The 12,533-nt window shown below is 38.5% G+C and overlaps 1 protein-coding gene across 2 annotated transcripts in view; it reads left to right on the top strand.

Annotated features, from left to right (window-relative positions):
* The first annotated feature begins 474 nt into the window (after positions 1-474).
* FGGY (FGGY carbohydrate kinase domain containing) overlaps positions 475-12,533 on the top strand; it is a 137,860-nt gene continuing 125,801 nt past the window's right edge. The window contains exons 1-3 of one of the 2 annotated variants that reach the window (XM_009884583.1): positions 475-681; positions 2,584-2,695; positions 4,477-4,628. In XM_009884583.1, coding sequence (XP_009882885.1) covers positions 481-681; positions 2,584-2,695; positions 4,477-4,628 — 465 coding nt within the window. In that variant the 5' untranslated portion in view covers positions 475-480. The remainder of the gene's footprint in view (positions 682-2,583; positions 2,696-4,476; positions 4,629-12,533) is intronic. The other variant, XM_009884582.1, reaches the window with a different exon arrangement.

Raw genomic sequence — 12,533 nt, 5'->3', positions numbered from 1 at the left:
ATGAAAACCCAGAATTCTCTGTATTGAAACTTCCCTTTTGTGTAAAGCACTAGCTCCTGATTGCTCCTGAATTTGGAACCATACCCTTTCCTTCCCTTCCTATCTCCTTCCCCCATTTTCCCTTTATGCGGGCATGATACTGTATGGCCCCAGCTCAGTTCCGTGATTGTTTGAGTGCATGAACTTTATCTTAGCATGTGTATTCTTCCATGCACATTTACAGTTTGCTTTTCAGGCACCTCTGTGCTATGAAACTTATACACAAACATTTGAAGAAAAAAAGTACAACTAGTGCAGGACTTGAAAACTCAAATTAATTAAGAAATGCTAAGTGAAGACTTGCTGCAAAAAAGACTTACCAAGCAAAGTGCCTGTGCGGCATCTCTCTTGTCATGTTCAGCACAGCTTTGCATCATCAGTCATTTCATCTGTTTTTAACCCTTTTTTTTTGTTGTTTTCCCCCAACAGGTTTTATTAAAAATGCAGAGTAAGAAGCAGGCTCCAGTAAAATACTATGTTGGAATTGATGTTGGGTCAGCAAGTGTTCGCGCGGCTTTGGTAGACGAGTTTGGGACAGTAGTGGCACATGCAGATCAGCCAATCCAAATTTGGGAACCCCAACCAGACCACTACGAGCAGTCCTCTGCAGACATATGGGCTGCCTGTTGCTCGGTCACAAAGGTATGCCAGGAAAAAGAAAATGAAGGAGATCTGTCTTGCAGGTAGCTCTTCAAGTTTTGAAAGTTTAAAGTCTTCCAGTCAGTGGCCTTTAACATCCAGTTCTGTGCATGATGTATTTACTGTGTAACTGTAACCGTTGTTGTGCATTAAAGCACCTTGAGGATATGGCAGATGTAGACTCACAATGTCTGTTATACCGCTGAGGAGCTGAAGGCCAGAGTGAAAGCAGCTTGTGATACAACTGAAAATAGGATGAAAGCTCTTCCTTTGCGCTATTAGCTCAGAGGGAGAACTTACCCACTGCCTTCAGGATTCACATCTGTGGGTTTTGTTTTGCTGGTGTATGTTCTAGCGACGAGACAGCTCTTTGAAGAGTCAAGGTTGCTCAGAACCTGGTAATGCATATTTTTAAAGATTTGTGTTGTCCTACACTGGAGTCACAAAGGAGCATTTATTGTAGAGAAGCTGTAATCTGGTTTGTGGCTGGTGTCTAACATAATGTCTGACACCTGTGATCCTCATTAAGATGCCTGTCCAGTAGTGTAAGACCAAAATAAATTATATACTTCTGTGGATAGTATCAAGCATAAAACCAGATTGAAATAAACCTTACTATAAAGGAAAGTTTGTACTCTCTGATCCAACGATCTGCCTGTACATGCTGGTGGTGAAAGCAAATTAGTGACCTTGCTCGGCAACGCACATGTAGGCCATTTCATCCTTCTTCATAAAGCCCCAGCCTGCTCCACATTCTGAGGTTGGCTTTTTAAATATTCATGATATGCTTGGTAATTTGCAGATGGACAGTTCACCCATTCTCTTTTTATTGATCAGCCTTTTCAAACATTAATGAGCTTGGCTCTGCAGAAATGCCCTGAGATGGAGATGAGGTGAGGGGGAAGGAAGGAAAAGAAGGGAGTGACAGGAGTGATAGGGAAGAACAGCTTGATGTTACAGCAAGTCGCCTGTTCTGCTTATTTGATTTTTCTCTTTGTGAATTGCTTTGTTCTTGCTCTGGACCTCTTTAAATACAGCTCTTATATGTAAGCAATAAAATATGGTCTGTGTAACTATAGCTTTACAGAGCCAGTAAGAGACTGGTGCTGTAGCAAGTCTAGTGAAAAGTCTTTCATTATAGTACTAATTAAAATAATGATATTTTTATTGTTGCTGAGAAGTGGCAATTTATTACTGTGTTACATTTTAAGTTTCTTGCAACCTCACTTGGCACTTAATCCATGTGGGTGTTGTGCTTTTTTTTCCAGTGCTGCTGGAAGCCATGAACTTCAGACCTTTTTGGGTGGTGATTTTTTTTGGAAAATCTTCCAAAAAGTATGCTATCCAAACTCTTGGTAGCAGAGCTTTTAAATAGATGTGCATTGCAGAGGTATTGTCACTGCTACAGTGGGATTTTTGGGACCCTTCTCTATTGCAAGACAAAAAGTTGCACAGTAGTACCAAAGCAATTCTAGAAGATCGTTGCTTCCACAGGTAGGAACCGAGTGATGTAACTGATGGAAACACTTGGCCCTAATCCTGCGTCAATTTTTCACATGCAGCTCACATCCAGAAAAGAGAGAAAATTATCATCGCTAGTTTTCTGCTACCTTTATTTTCTGATATTTTTGTGCTTCCTGCTTTCATCCAGGGCTGTGACTAGGAGGATTAAAAAGTTATTAAAGAACTTTTCATGGGCCTTTGAATTCAGTTTTGAAAACAAAGGAATCTTTGGTAGTTTGGTGTATTTTTGATTAGAGGTTTTAAAGAATACCGTCTCTCAAAAATTTTGGAGGTATAGCTTGCATTTCTAACTTGTAACTCATTTTCAGTACTCATTAGTTCACATGGTACATGCATATGTATGGATATATTTGTATTCATGTGTGTTTTGTATATTTGCAGAAAGTTGTCTGTGGAATAGATGCCAGCCGGATTCGAGGGGTTGGTTTTGATGCAACATGTTCCCTTGTTGTTGTGGATAAACAATTCCAACCTTTGGCAGTCAACTGTGAAGGTAGGACTCCAGCACAAAAATTGGTGTTACTGTACATGTTTTGTCACTGACGTGAGTGAACTACAGTTTCATCCAAACGCCAAGTTATGGGGTTGACTCTTGGAGATATAGATGATAGAAAATCTTTTTTACAAGAGTTTTTTTTTCTGGTTTTACTCTTTTAATTCAACTGCAAAAATTAAATTTGTGATGAGAATTACTTACTGTTTGGCTAAATGTTTGACATCCTAAGATCAAATTCATTCATCTTGGCTCAGAGAGACTGCTTCTTAGAGAAATCTATGCTCATTTGTCTTTTGTGCATGCTTTCTCCTCCTTCAGACTTTACTAATCCTGACTTCATGGTGTTTATGAATGCACATCCACACTGGCTAAAGGAATGCTAAAAATGTAGTGTTAGTATAGTCTTAACTGCTTACTCTGTCGTGGAGCTGCAGGCAAGAGGTTCAGCTTGTGCATTTTATTACACTGGTGTTCTGTCTTTGCCTGGGACAATGCTAAACTTCAGAAACAGTCTTTGACCTTTTTCTAAAAATTCTGATTTTTTTTTATTAGCTTTTGAGTAGATGATTCAGAAGACTCAAGAAGTCTGTGATGCAGTTTTTTTCAGCGAATCCCATTTAAGATTAGGTGTGTGCTAAATCAGTAGTTACAGAGCCATAATCGCAATTCTGTTGATGTTCCCTTTCTATTCTCAGATGTATTTGTCATCTGCTCCTAGCCTTCTCAGAAAACCAGCTTTGCCCCCAAAATGTCCTTTGCTAAATTTAGATGAGATTATTTATTTTTCAGTTTGAGAGTCTCTTACAGTCTGTTCAATGCCTAATGATGTCTGGGGCTATTTTGGTCTATTGAGTCAAATCAGTTCTCATTTTTTATTCTCTGTTATCCCCAAGAACTTCGAGTTTACTCAGTGTTGTTGTTAAATAAAAAGACAAGAAGGCACTGAATACTGTCACATTGGTATGGGCATGCAATGGTGTGGTTTCAGGCAGTCTCACAGTTGTAAGTTGTATTTAAATCCGTGTTAGAAATATTGGTGTGCCTCATACTTCTGCCTGGTCTTGGAGTATGGTTTCAAGATTATGCATGAGTGGCTATGCCATGAAGTTGAGTGTGCAGTGTACTTAGCAAGAGAGGAATCTGAAGTGTCACCTGGATTACTGTTCCACCCGTCTAGCAGGTCCTCTATAGGTTAATTTTGATAAATGTTCTTTGCTTCTTGTTCTCATGTGCTATGCAGACTTGCCAAATGCTTTTTCCTTCCACATCCAAAATAAAAGCATTTCCACAAATTACCCCCCTGGAACTATTTCTGAAAGGAATTAGGGTAGTTCTCTTCCTAACAGCAGAAGAGGAGAGAGAATCCCTGTAACTATCTATCTAGCTGACTACCTGAGTTAATTTCCGTTTGTAACATAATTGCTCAGATTTTGTCACATTTTTCGTTCTTAGTCACCAAAATGCTGCTTCATATTTTTAAATAATATGGGTACTTTATCAAGAAGTTTAGGTTCTTTGAATGAAATGCAGCTTACAAGAGCATGGTTTTTCAAAATTCTTGGGTGCTTACAAGCCTGGTTGGTTTCAGTCGGCATTCTCAGTGCGCAGCATGTTGCCTCACAGGGCTAGAATTTGATCTTTAGATATCTACTGTGGATTATTAAAGCAAATAGAATTTGAGTCTTCTATGTAGAAGTGAAAGTGTGAAGCTCAGTAATTTATGGTACTGAGGTGGGCTTAAACCAGACCTAAAATAATCTATTTTTCTTTTCCCCAAGGACAAAACTATAGGAATGTTATTATGTGGATGGACCATCGTGCAGTCAGTCAAGTTGAGCGCATCAATGCAACGCAGCACAGGGTTTTGAGCTATGTAGGGGGAGTGATGTCTGTGGAAATGCAGCCACCTAAATTGCTGTGGATAAAGGAAGTGAGTACATCTAAGACTATGATGCATTTTTACTAATGATTAAGACCCTTTGTTTATTTTGGAGAATGAAATTTCTAAAACAAAAGTCTTCAGCCTTAGTGTTGAAACCAAAGGTGTGCAAAATAAGGCCAGCTTTAAGTTGTGATGAAAATGTTTTGAGATTCTTTTTTTCCTCTCAATTATTTAGAAAGATCTTTGATTTTATTGAAATATAGTGTTTCCTGATTGAAACATTTCATATGCCTTTTGTATCTAATTTTAAGGTCAGATATACATTCAAATTTAGTTACAGGTAATGAATGAGTCCTCAGAGTATCCTAGGATTTAGTTATGGAGGCGTATTTCCTGCTGCAACTACTGTAGCCGGGCATGCTTACAGGGGTCTAGGTGCCAGTTCTAGGATGGATTTATAGCAATTTAAACAGCACCATCTCAACATTGGGTATCCTGGCTAGAGGTACTGCCTTTGCGGCATTGCATCTAACAGTGAGGGAATGTCTCTGGCTGCTGGTAGAGAAAATGCTCTATTTAGAGCTTCAGTTTAGTTCTGTCTCATCTGTAGGAAGTAGACTGTCTGTAGAGGGAAGGTGCTCTGCTCGTAATGTGGAACTCTGTCTCTTGTGTTTAAATTTTATGTGTTACAGAATGACATGTGGCCTTCTAAGAATAACTGTCAGATAAAAGGAGAAATGCTTGCCACTTGAATTTTTTATAGCCTCCTCCAATCTGGCTTTTACATTTGGTCTCAATGATGCTTGCTGTCATTTTAACAAAGCCCAAATGTAAATTGGTTGCTGCCAGCTTCAAGCACAGTCTTCTGTCCTTTCAAACATGAAATATCATATAGTAACAAGGTGCAGATTGGGGAAAGTCAAAGGAATGAACTGGTAGAAGCAGGTATTGACAGATTAATGATAACAGAGGATAATGAATGTTGTTTGTAGATGCTATACTGAAATACGAATATCCATCTACTGTTTTTTTCCTTCTTGAGCTATAAGTATCATATGACAGTCATTTTATAAATAATAAAAAAGTAAGCTGTAAAAACCTTAAATGAATCCATTGTGTTTAAAACATTTTTATATTGCAATGTCTGGAATATCAGTACCTGATTGATCAGGAAAGACCAGATTATGGGGTCTCCAAATGCGGTCACCCAGACATGCTACAGCCTCAAAGCCCTCTGACATAACGGCTATAGTATAAAGGGGAGGGCAAGTATTGCAGGGCTTGTTCCCTCTATGAGCAAATGGGTAGGAAATAGAATTCACCTTACCCTAAGTGCCAGCCAGTAGCAGAAATTGCCTGGCAGAAGGGCATTACGGAACAGGGCTTGCTCATATTTCCCCTTTCAGCTCCTGACGTACCAGCTAAAGAGATTATTTTCCTTAAGAGAGGGTTTTTTTACCTCATTATCTGTTTGCTGAGCTGCTCACGCGACAGTTCCTGCATCCTGAGTGGACTAGCAAAGACATACTGTTAAACTGCTTAAGCTTACCCTGCTTAACTCCGGCACCTTAAGCGACATCTACAGTAGCACCTCAGCTAGCTCATGAGAAGGAAGAATATAATTTATTACAGAGTCGGTTGTAATCAATTGAGATGTAGCCATGTAGTGTTAAACTTTTTACCTTCAGAGAGGTATAGGATCGAGTTTTTGCTTACTGCTTCTGTATTTGTTGCAAAGTAGGAGGGTGAAAGGAATTGCATGAAGAGTGAGGCTTATTTTCAGTGCCAATCACAGTAATGCACCTATGTTTTACTTGGCTTTTAGGGCAAGCAGCAAAGGTTCATGTTAGCCTCTGACAGCTGAAATTGAGCTTCACGTGTGCAAGTGTTCTCACTTTTTGCCAAGGAATGCGAATTTTACAATAACTTTGAATGTCAGGGTCTTCAAACGAGAGCTGAAACACCAGTTTAGTTTGCACATATGTTGTTATTCAGTGGAGTGTCTTCAAGTGGTCTACAAATAATAAATTACTTAAGTCTCTTCAGATTCTTTGTTATTAATATTTTATAGATGAATAAACTATGACACAGGTATTAAAGGCATGGTCAGGAAGCTACTTATAAAATGGTAATTAATGTTTCCTTCATGTTTTTTTGAGTTGTATCGTCTTTCTTTTCTGTTCAGTGTATTTCCCCTGCTAATACTGCACAGTTCCCAGAGGCTTGGCAGAGTGAGATTTTGATCTAGCTCATACACCACAAGGAAAAAATATTCTATTCTGATTGCAGGATTATTTCTTAAGCTAGTGCTAATGCACAAGCTGGCAAAAAGGAAGTTTGGGTTTCACATGCCTTGGGACAGTCACAAGATTAGCAGGTAGAAAGAAAGATTTTATTTTCATTTTATACTTTTTAACTGAGAATATCTGAAGGCTTTGCAAAGTTGAAACTGGAATTCTCACTGTGCTTCTATTTAATTGGGACAACTGGTATTCAGAAAATAACTGCACTGTACCCGGTTTCCACAGGCCACACAAGTCAGTTGGCTGGATGGGAACTTCATGGGCATAAAATTAGACTTTTTAAAAACACAACCCTTGGTGTGGCTGAGAAGAGGGCAAAAATGCGATCATTATGAGCACTGAATGTTAGGGCTGAGATGTGTTGGCAGAACTGCCTGGGGAAATTTTACCCAGTGTCTGCCCACACTGTGTGCCTGGCTGTGATCATGGCCTTCGGTCTCTCCAGCTTTCCTGACTACTAAATGTCACCAAATATGCTATCAGCAAGATTTCTGTAAAGTATCATAAATAGTATCGTAGCTCTGAGTAGTTTATTTGTCTTACTTAAATCGTCACCTCTGCTTACGTTTTCTATATCATATGTGAAAAAACCTTTCCTACCAAGCTACTGCTTGCTCCGGTGAGTGCAGTTTCAGGAGCTGCTTTAAAATAAGATCCCTCTCAAAGCATCCCAAAAGTCTGTTGCTATATTGTAAAACACTCTCCCAGAATTTTCTGCCAACCTCTGCAAATGTGTACAGTTGGTTCAGGTTTTATCTGAAAACACTCCCAGTATTTCTACAACTATTTCCAGCCATCTGACTGCAAGTGGTGCAGCCTGCTGCTTGAGGCAAGAACTGTATTGGGTCAGACCAGAAATCTGTTTGACTCATTATTTGTCTGATTAGTAGTGATTAGCTGTATGAATTTAGCTAATCTTTTCTGAACCCACATGCACTTTTTGCACCTACTATGTCCTGTGGTAATGAGTTCCAACTGTACTTCGTGTGAACAGGAATCTTTTTTTTCTGAAATAAGCTCCTAAAATTTCATTTGCCTTTTAGTTCTGGAAATGCGTGAGGCAGTGAACTATATTATTCTCCAGTCAACCTCTTCATGCCATGGAACACGGGGATTTTTTTTTCCTTTCCTTCCATATTTCTTTCTTAATGTTCCACCCTAATATTGTCATATACCGGACAGTATCCCAGGAACTTAAGACAAACAGTGGATTGGGTACATTCTTCTATGACTGGCCATAATCAAAACTGGCAAAACCAAGGTGTATCTAGAAGCTACTTTGGGCCTTTTTCCCTTTGGTAGGCATCAGGTTTCTTGAAAGTTTTGGATCGGAAAGCTTTATGTGGCTACAACATATACAACACATGGATGTTTATAAACAAAACAAAACGAAACAAAACCCACAGCCATACACTTTGTACAGTAATGCTCCAGGTCAGAGGACATACGCTAATATATGAAGATTCACTGTTGACTTTTGCCTTGAATTCACTGGAATTTTTTTTTTAACTCCCCAGGAATTTAAAGTTTATGCTATTAAATCTTTTTGCTCTTTTCGCCCTGTACATCTTTGCCTGGGGTTGGTGCTGTGCACATTCCATATCTGCTTGCATTGATTTAGGTTTTACAGACAGGGTGCAGTGGGGAAAATAACTGTTTTGTATCTGAAGTTATGATAAAATAACCTGCTATGAATAATAAAGAAGAATTTATAAATCTACTGAATAACCAGGAGAGTTAACTTTTGTGTCATTAGGAGAATGTTTGATCCTTTTCTTTTAATCAAACCTCATGTATTTGTAACAATAAACAGCATGTAATTAGAAGAATCTTAAAATTAGTCCCACTGAAATATGTTCCTTTCAGTGGATCCTCAGTTCTTTGGAACTCTTAACATTGTTCTCTTGAGCTTCAAAGTTTATTTAGGCTGGCATAAAGGTAAATGTTTCTTTTTGAGTTTATTGCCTAACTGATAAATATTCAAGATTTCCCTTGATTTTTCCATGTTCTGTATTCCATGGATTCAGTTGTATGAAACTGCAGTCTTGCTAACACAAGATAAGTTGCATAAACGCGACTGTAAACTAAATTAGTTTGTTAAGAGTCATTTAGGAGACTAATTATTTAGGTGACTAACTAGATGCATTTTTGGAAGTAAATTATGTGATATTGATACTAAATGACCCTTTGGACTGTTGTTAAACCTGTATGTTAATTGTGCGTACATTGTCATCAAAGCCTCCCTCTCCCTTTCCCCAATGCTAACCTGACTGGGAAGGCCACATTAGGAGATCCTGTCTTCTCACTTTTTGCCCTGGGCTCCTAACTGTAGTATCTGAAAATGTGACCTCTGTGAGGAGGGGTCTGACAAAAGGCAATTCAGCAGTATTGCTCAGTTTCGAGTGATTAGGCTGTCTCTCAAAGGAAGGAATTGAATTTCGTTTTTACTTGAAGAATTTTCATCTACGCAATTAAATGTATTACTAAAGAATATGACTTTGCAAATTTACTCCGAACTGGTTGGAAGTAATGAAGAGGGAGGAGAAGGGGAGAGGGCTCGGGTGACCTAACTGTGCTTTTCCATTTCCATCATCTTGTTACTAGAACTGAAGTTGAAGATGACCTCAGTGACTGTGAGGAATGAGCTAACATCATTGTACGAGAAGTGGATACTGGTCCTTATCTCTTGTGCTTTTTTGTTACACTTGTATTTATTTGCAGAGGGACGGTGCAGTTTTTCTTTGAAGTCACAAGTTACTCTCATCTGCTTTTTTTTTTTTACTTTCTTTTCTATATAATGCTTTCTCTTTAACATTTCCTCTCCTTACATTCCCATTGCACACAGAATAGAGATTTGACTAGAGGCTTCAGGGCATATTCTGTTCTTCCAGCTCTTTATCTCTATTCCATTTTGGTTTTGATTTAAGGAACTAAACTATGGAGGACATAATAGGCCTTTTGAGATCTTTTGTTTGAATTATATTGGCCTACATTCAGTTTAGTTTGATCACTGGTGAATCATTTTACCCTCTGGTGCCTAGTGGTTAGTCTACATGAAATTAATTGGTAGTCTTGGTGTTTGTGATCGTAGATAGGTGTTCGTATGAGAAAGCCATCACTGCAAGTGGCGTTTGTGTGTCAGGGACAGCTGTTTGCAGTAAATGATCAACTGGATGCCGCTACTGTATAGCCTATGGGGCAGTTTTGTTAAAGTGTGCACATCTGTGGTCCGCTTACGAGGAGCATTGTATTTCTCTGCTTGTGTGGACCGTGTGTGGTGATAAAGAGAGTTCAGTGTTAAATTTGAAATGTAGAACAAAATGAATATAAGATTTTTTAAAAAAGCTGATTTCTGTGGATAGAGTCACATTTGACTTTTGAATGTGGTCAGCTGAATGCAGAATGTCAACTGTAGATGAAGTTGAAATAAAGAATCATTATCCTTTCACAAATACTTAGAAACTAGCCAAAAGATAATTCTGACAAAGTCTTCCTGAAATCAGTAAGACAAGTTTGAGTGTAAACTTCACTGGAAACGAAAGTAGTCCTTGGTCACTGGATCTTTCAAAATAACAAATTAACTCCTCTTGCTGTTATTTTCTTAGATTTCTTCATTGTTTAGAAATATCTTGCAACACATGATTGCAATAGTTTTTTACTTCTGTAGTTGCAGGTACATTTTTTGCAGCTTTGCTAAGCAGGTTGTACTGTTTTGTTGACTTTGGCTAAAGAAATTGGATGTTCACTGCCTGAATAAGCATGTAGATAGTTCTGGTAGGTAGATGCGTGCATATAAACTGAAAATGTACGTACTCCTTCACTTGGGAATTACTTTGCTGCAAAGTTTTGTCAGTACAACATGACTGTACAGATGTCTGTGCTCTGGCAAACCAACACCACAGCAGTGCGAGCATAGCTTAAACAGGGCAATGTAAAAACTGCAGTGAAGGTTTGTCCAGCTCTAGAATTAGCCTGTTAGTATTTTTTTTTTTCCCAGAGGTAGCAGAAGAAAAAATCTTGTTTACTAATTTCTGGCTGGAAATTTTATTGTAGCTTGTGCCAAAATGAAAAGATGCTTGCTATGTTTTCCTCATAGTAATGACATTACAAATCAGCTATTTCTAAAAAATACTAGTCCCATTAAATCAGAGATTTTGTAGCTTATTCTAAATGGGTGTGGGATGCTGGACTGGGAGTAGGTGTTTGCTTGGTAACTGTCTCCAAATGAAATGCAGCCTTCCCTTACTGTGTTTTTACAACGCTGTTCAGAATATGGTGCAAAGATGAGCATCCCTTTAGCAAAAAATCACTTGAAAGAGTGACTGGCTAGTATATCATTCCTTTGCAGTTAATAACTAAAATCAATAGGTTTTGAATAATTTTTTTTTTTTTTTCCTGGCACAGTGGTCAGTGATCTTTCTGTATGTTACAGTTCACATCTTCAGTTACAGCTGCCGTTTTATGCATCGTTGTTCTTCTTTCTGTACACCTGTGACTTGCAGCTACCAACGGGATATTTTGCAGAAACAATGAAAACATCTCTTTCCCGGGCTAGGGAGGGAAGAAGAACAGTGGGTGTACTGGCATTAGTTTGGCAGCAGCTTCTTTGTTGATGTGTGTCTTCTCCATTGCTTGCTGCCTTTGCCGCTGGCTTTTTGTTCTGTTGAATGTGACTGAATATTTTTCCATTAAAATAAAAAATAAATTCCACGTTAAGTGAGAATGAGTCCAAGCTACTGAGTTTGGAACTGAACTCTCGATTAGAATTGTTTATAAATGCTCTAACAGCTCTGTGTTATCAAAATCCATACGTAGTGCAGACATGTATGCATAAGTTGTACTTTGGACTGTTGAATTTGGCTTTTAGTTGCAGTTGTTAATCAAGCAGAAACACCATTTAAAAAAGAATTAACAGCTGGGAGGTTTGAAGCACCTACACCTCTAATTATGTCCTACTTAAGTAACCTCTACTAAGAGGTTACTTTCCAAGCCGCCCTTCTTCCCTTCCCCCAGTTCCAGCCTCAGGATGAATCTGATAATCCAGTTAGTTAATTTTTTACCAGTTAGATTGCAACTGGTAGTTGCAAAATTGATCAGTTTGCAGCCTCGGCTCTGGCAAGGATAGAATTTCTTCTCAGAGCTTATCTTGGGTATCTCAGAATAGCTCTATCACATGGCTTGGCATCCAATCTGAAGTGTGGGAGATCCAAGTTCTAAGACCTTGCTTTGTCTGAATTGGAGTAGGGCATGGGACATCAGTTTTTTATATCCCTATGAGTATATACATTAAGTCTTCAGTTGTTCTCTTTCTTCCTTTCACACAATGTATATTTGTTTTCTGTAATTTAGAAAACGAGAGACTGATACACTACATAGCCTACTATTACGGATTGCCTGGGAGATTGAGATTCAAATTTGGGGTTGAATTGGGACAAGCAGATGGTTCTTCAGCGAATGAGTATCTTTTCTGATTTTCAGATGACTTAGATTTTGACCTGATGTGGAACTTGAATGCTCACGCCAGCTTTCTTTTTTACACTAAATGGTAAAACATTTTTTCTGATTCCATCTGCCCCTCCTGGTTTTAATCTAGATTTCTAACACACCAGTTTGGGATGATTTTTGAATTTGTGGGTTTTGGCTCATAAGT

The sequence above is a fragment of the Charadrius vociferus genome, unplaced genomic scaffold (assembly GCF_000708025.1).
Source record: "Charadrius vociferus isolate BGI_N301 unplaced genomic scaffold, ASM70802v2 scaffold163, whole genome shotgun sequence".
Taxonomy (NCBI): Eukaryota; Metazoa; Chordata; class Aves; order Charadriiformes; family Charadriidae; genus Charadrius; species Charadrius vociferus.
The sequence above is the reverse complement of the archived record's forward strand: the minus strand, read 5'-3'. Positions and strand labels throughout refer to the sequence as shown.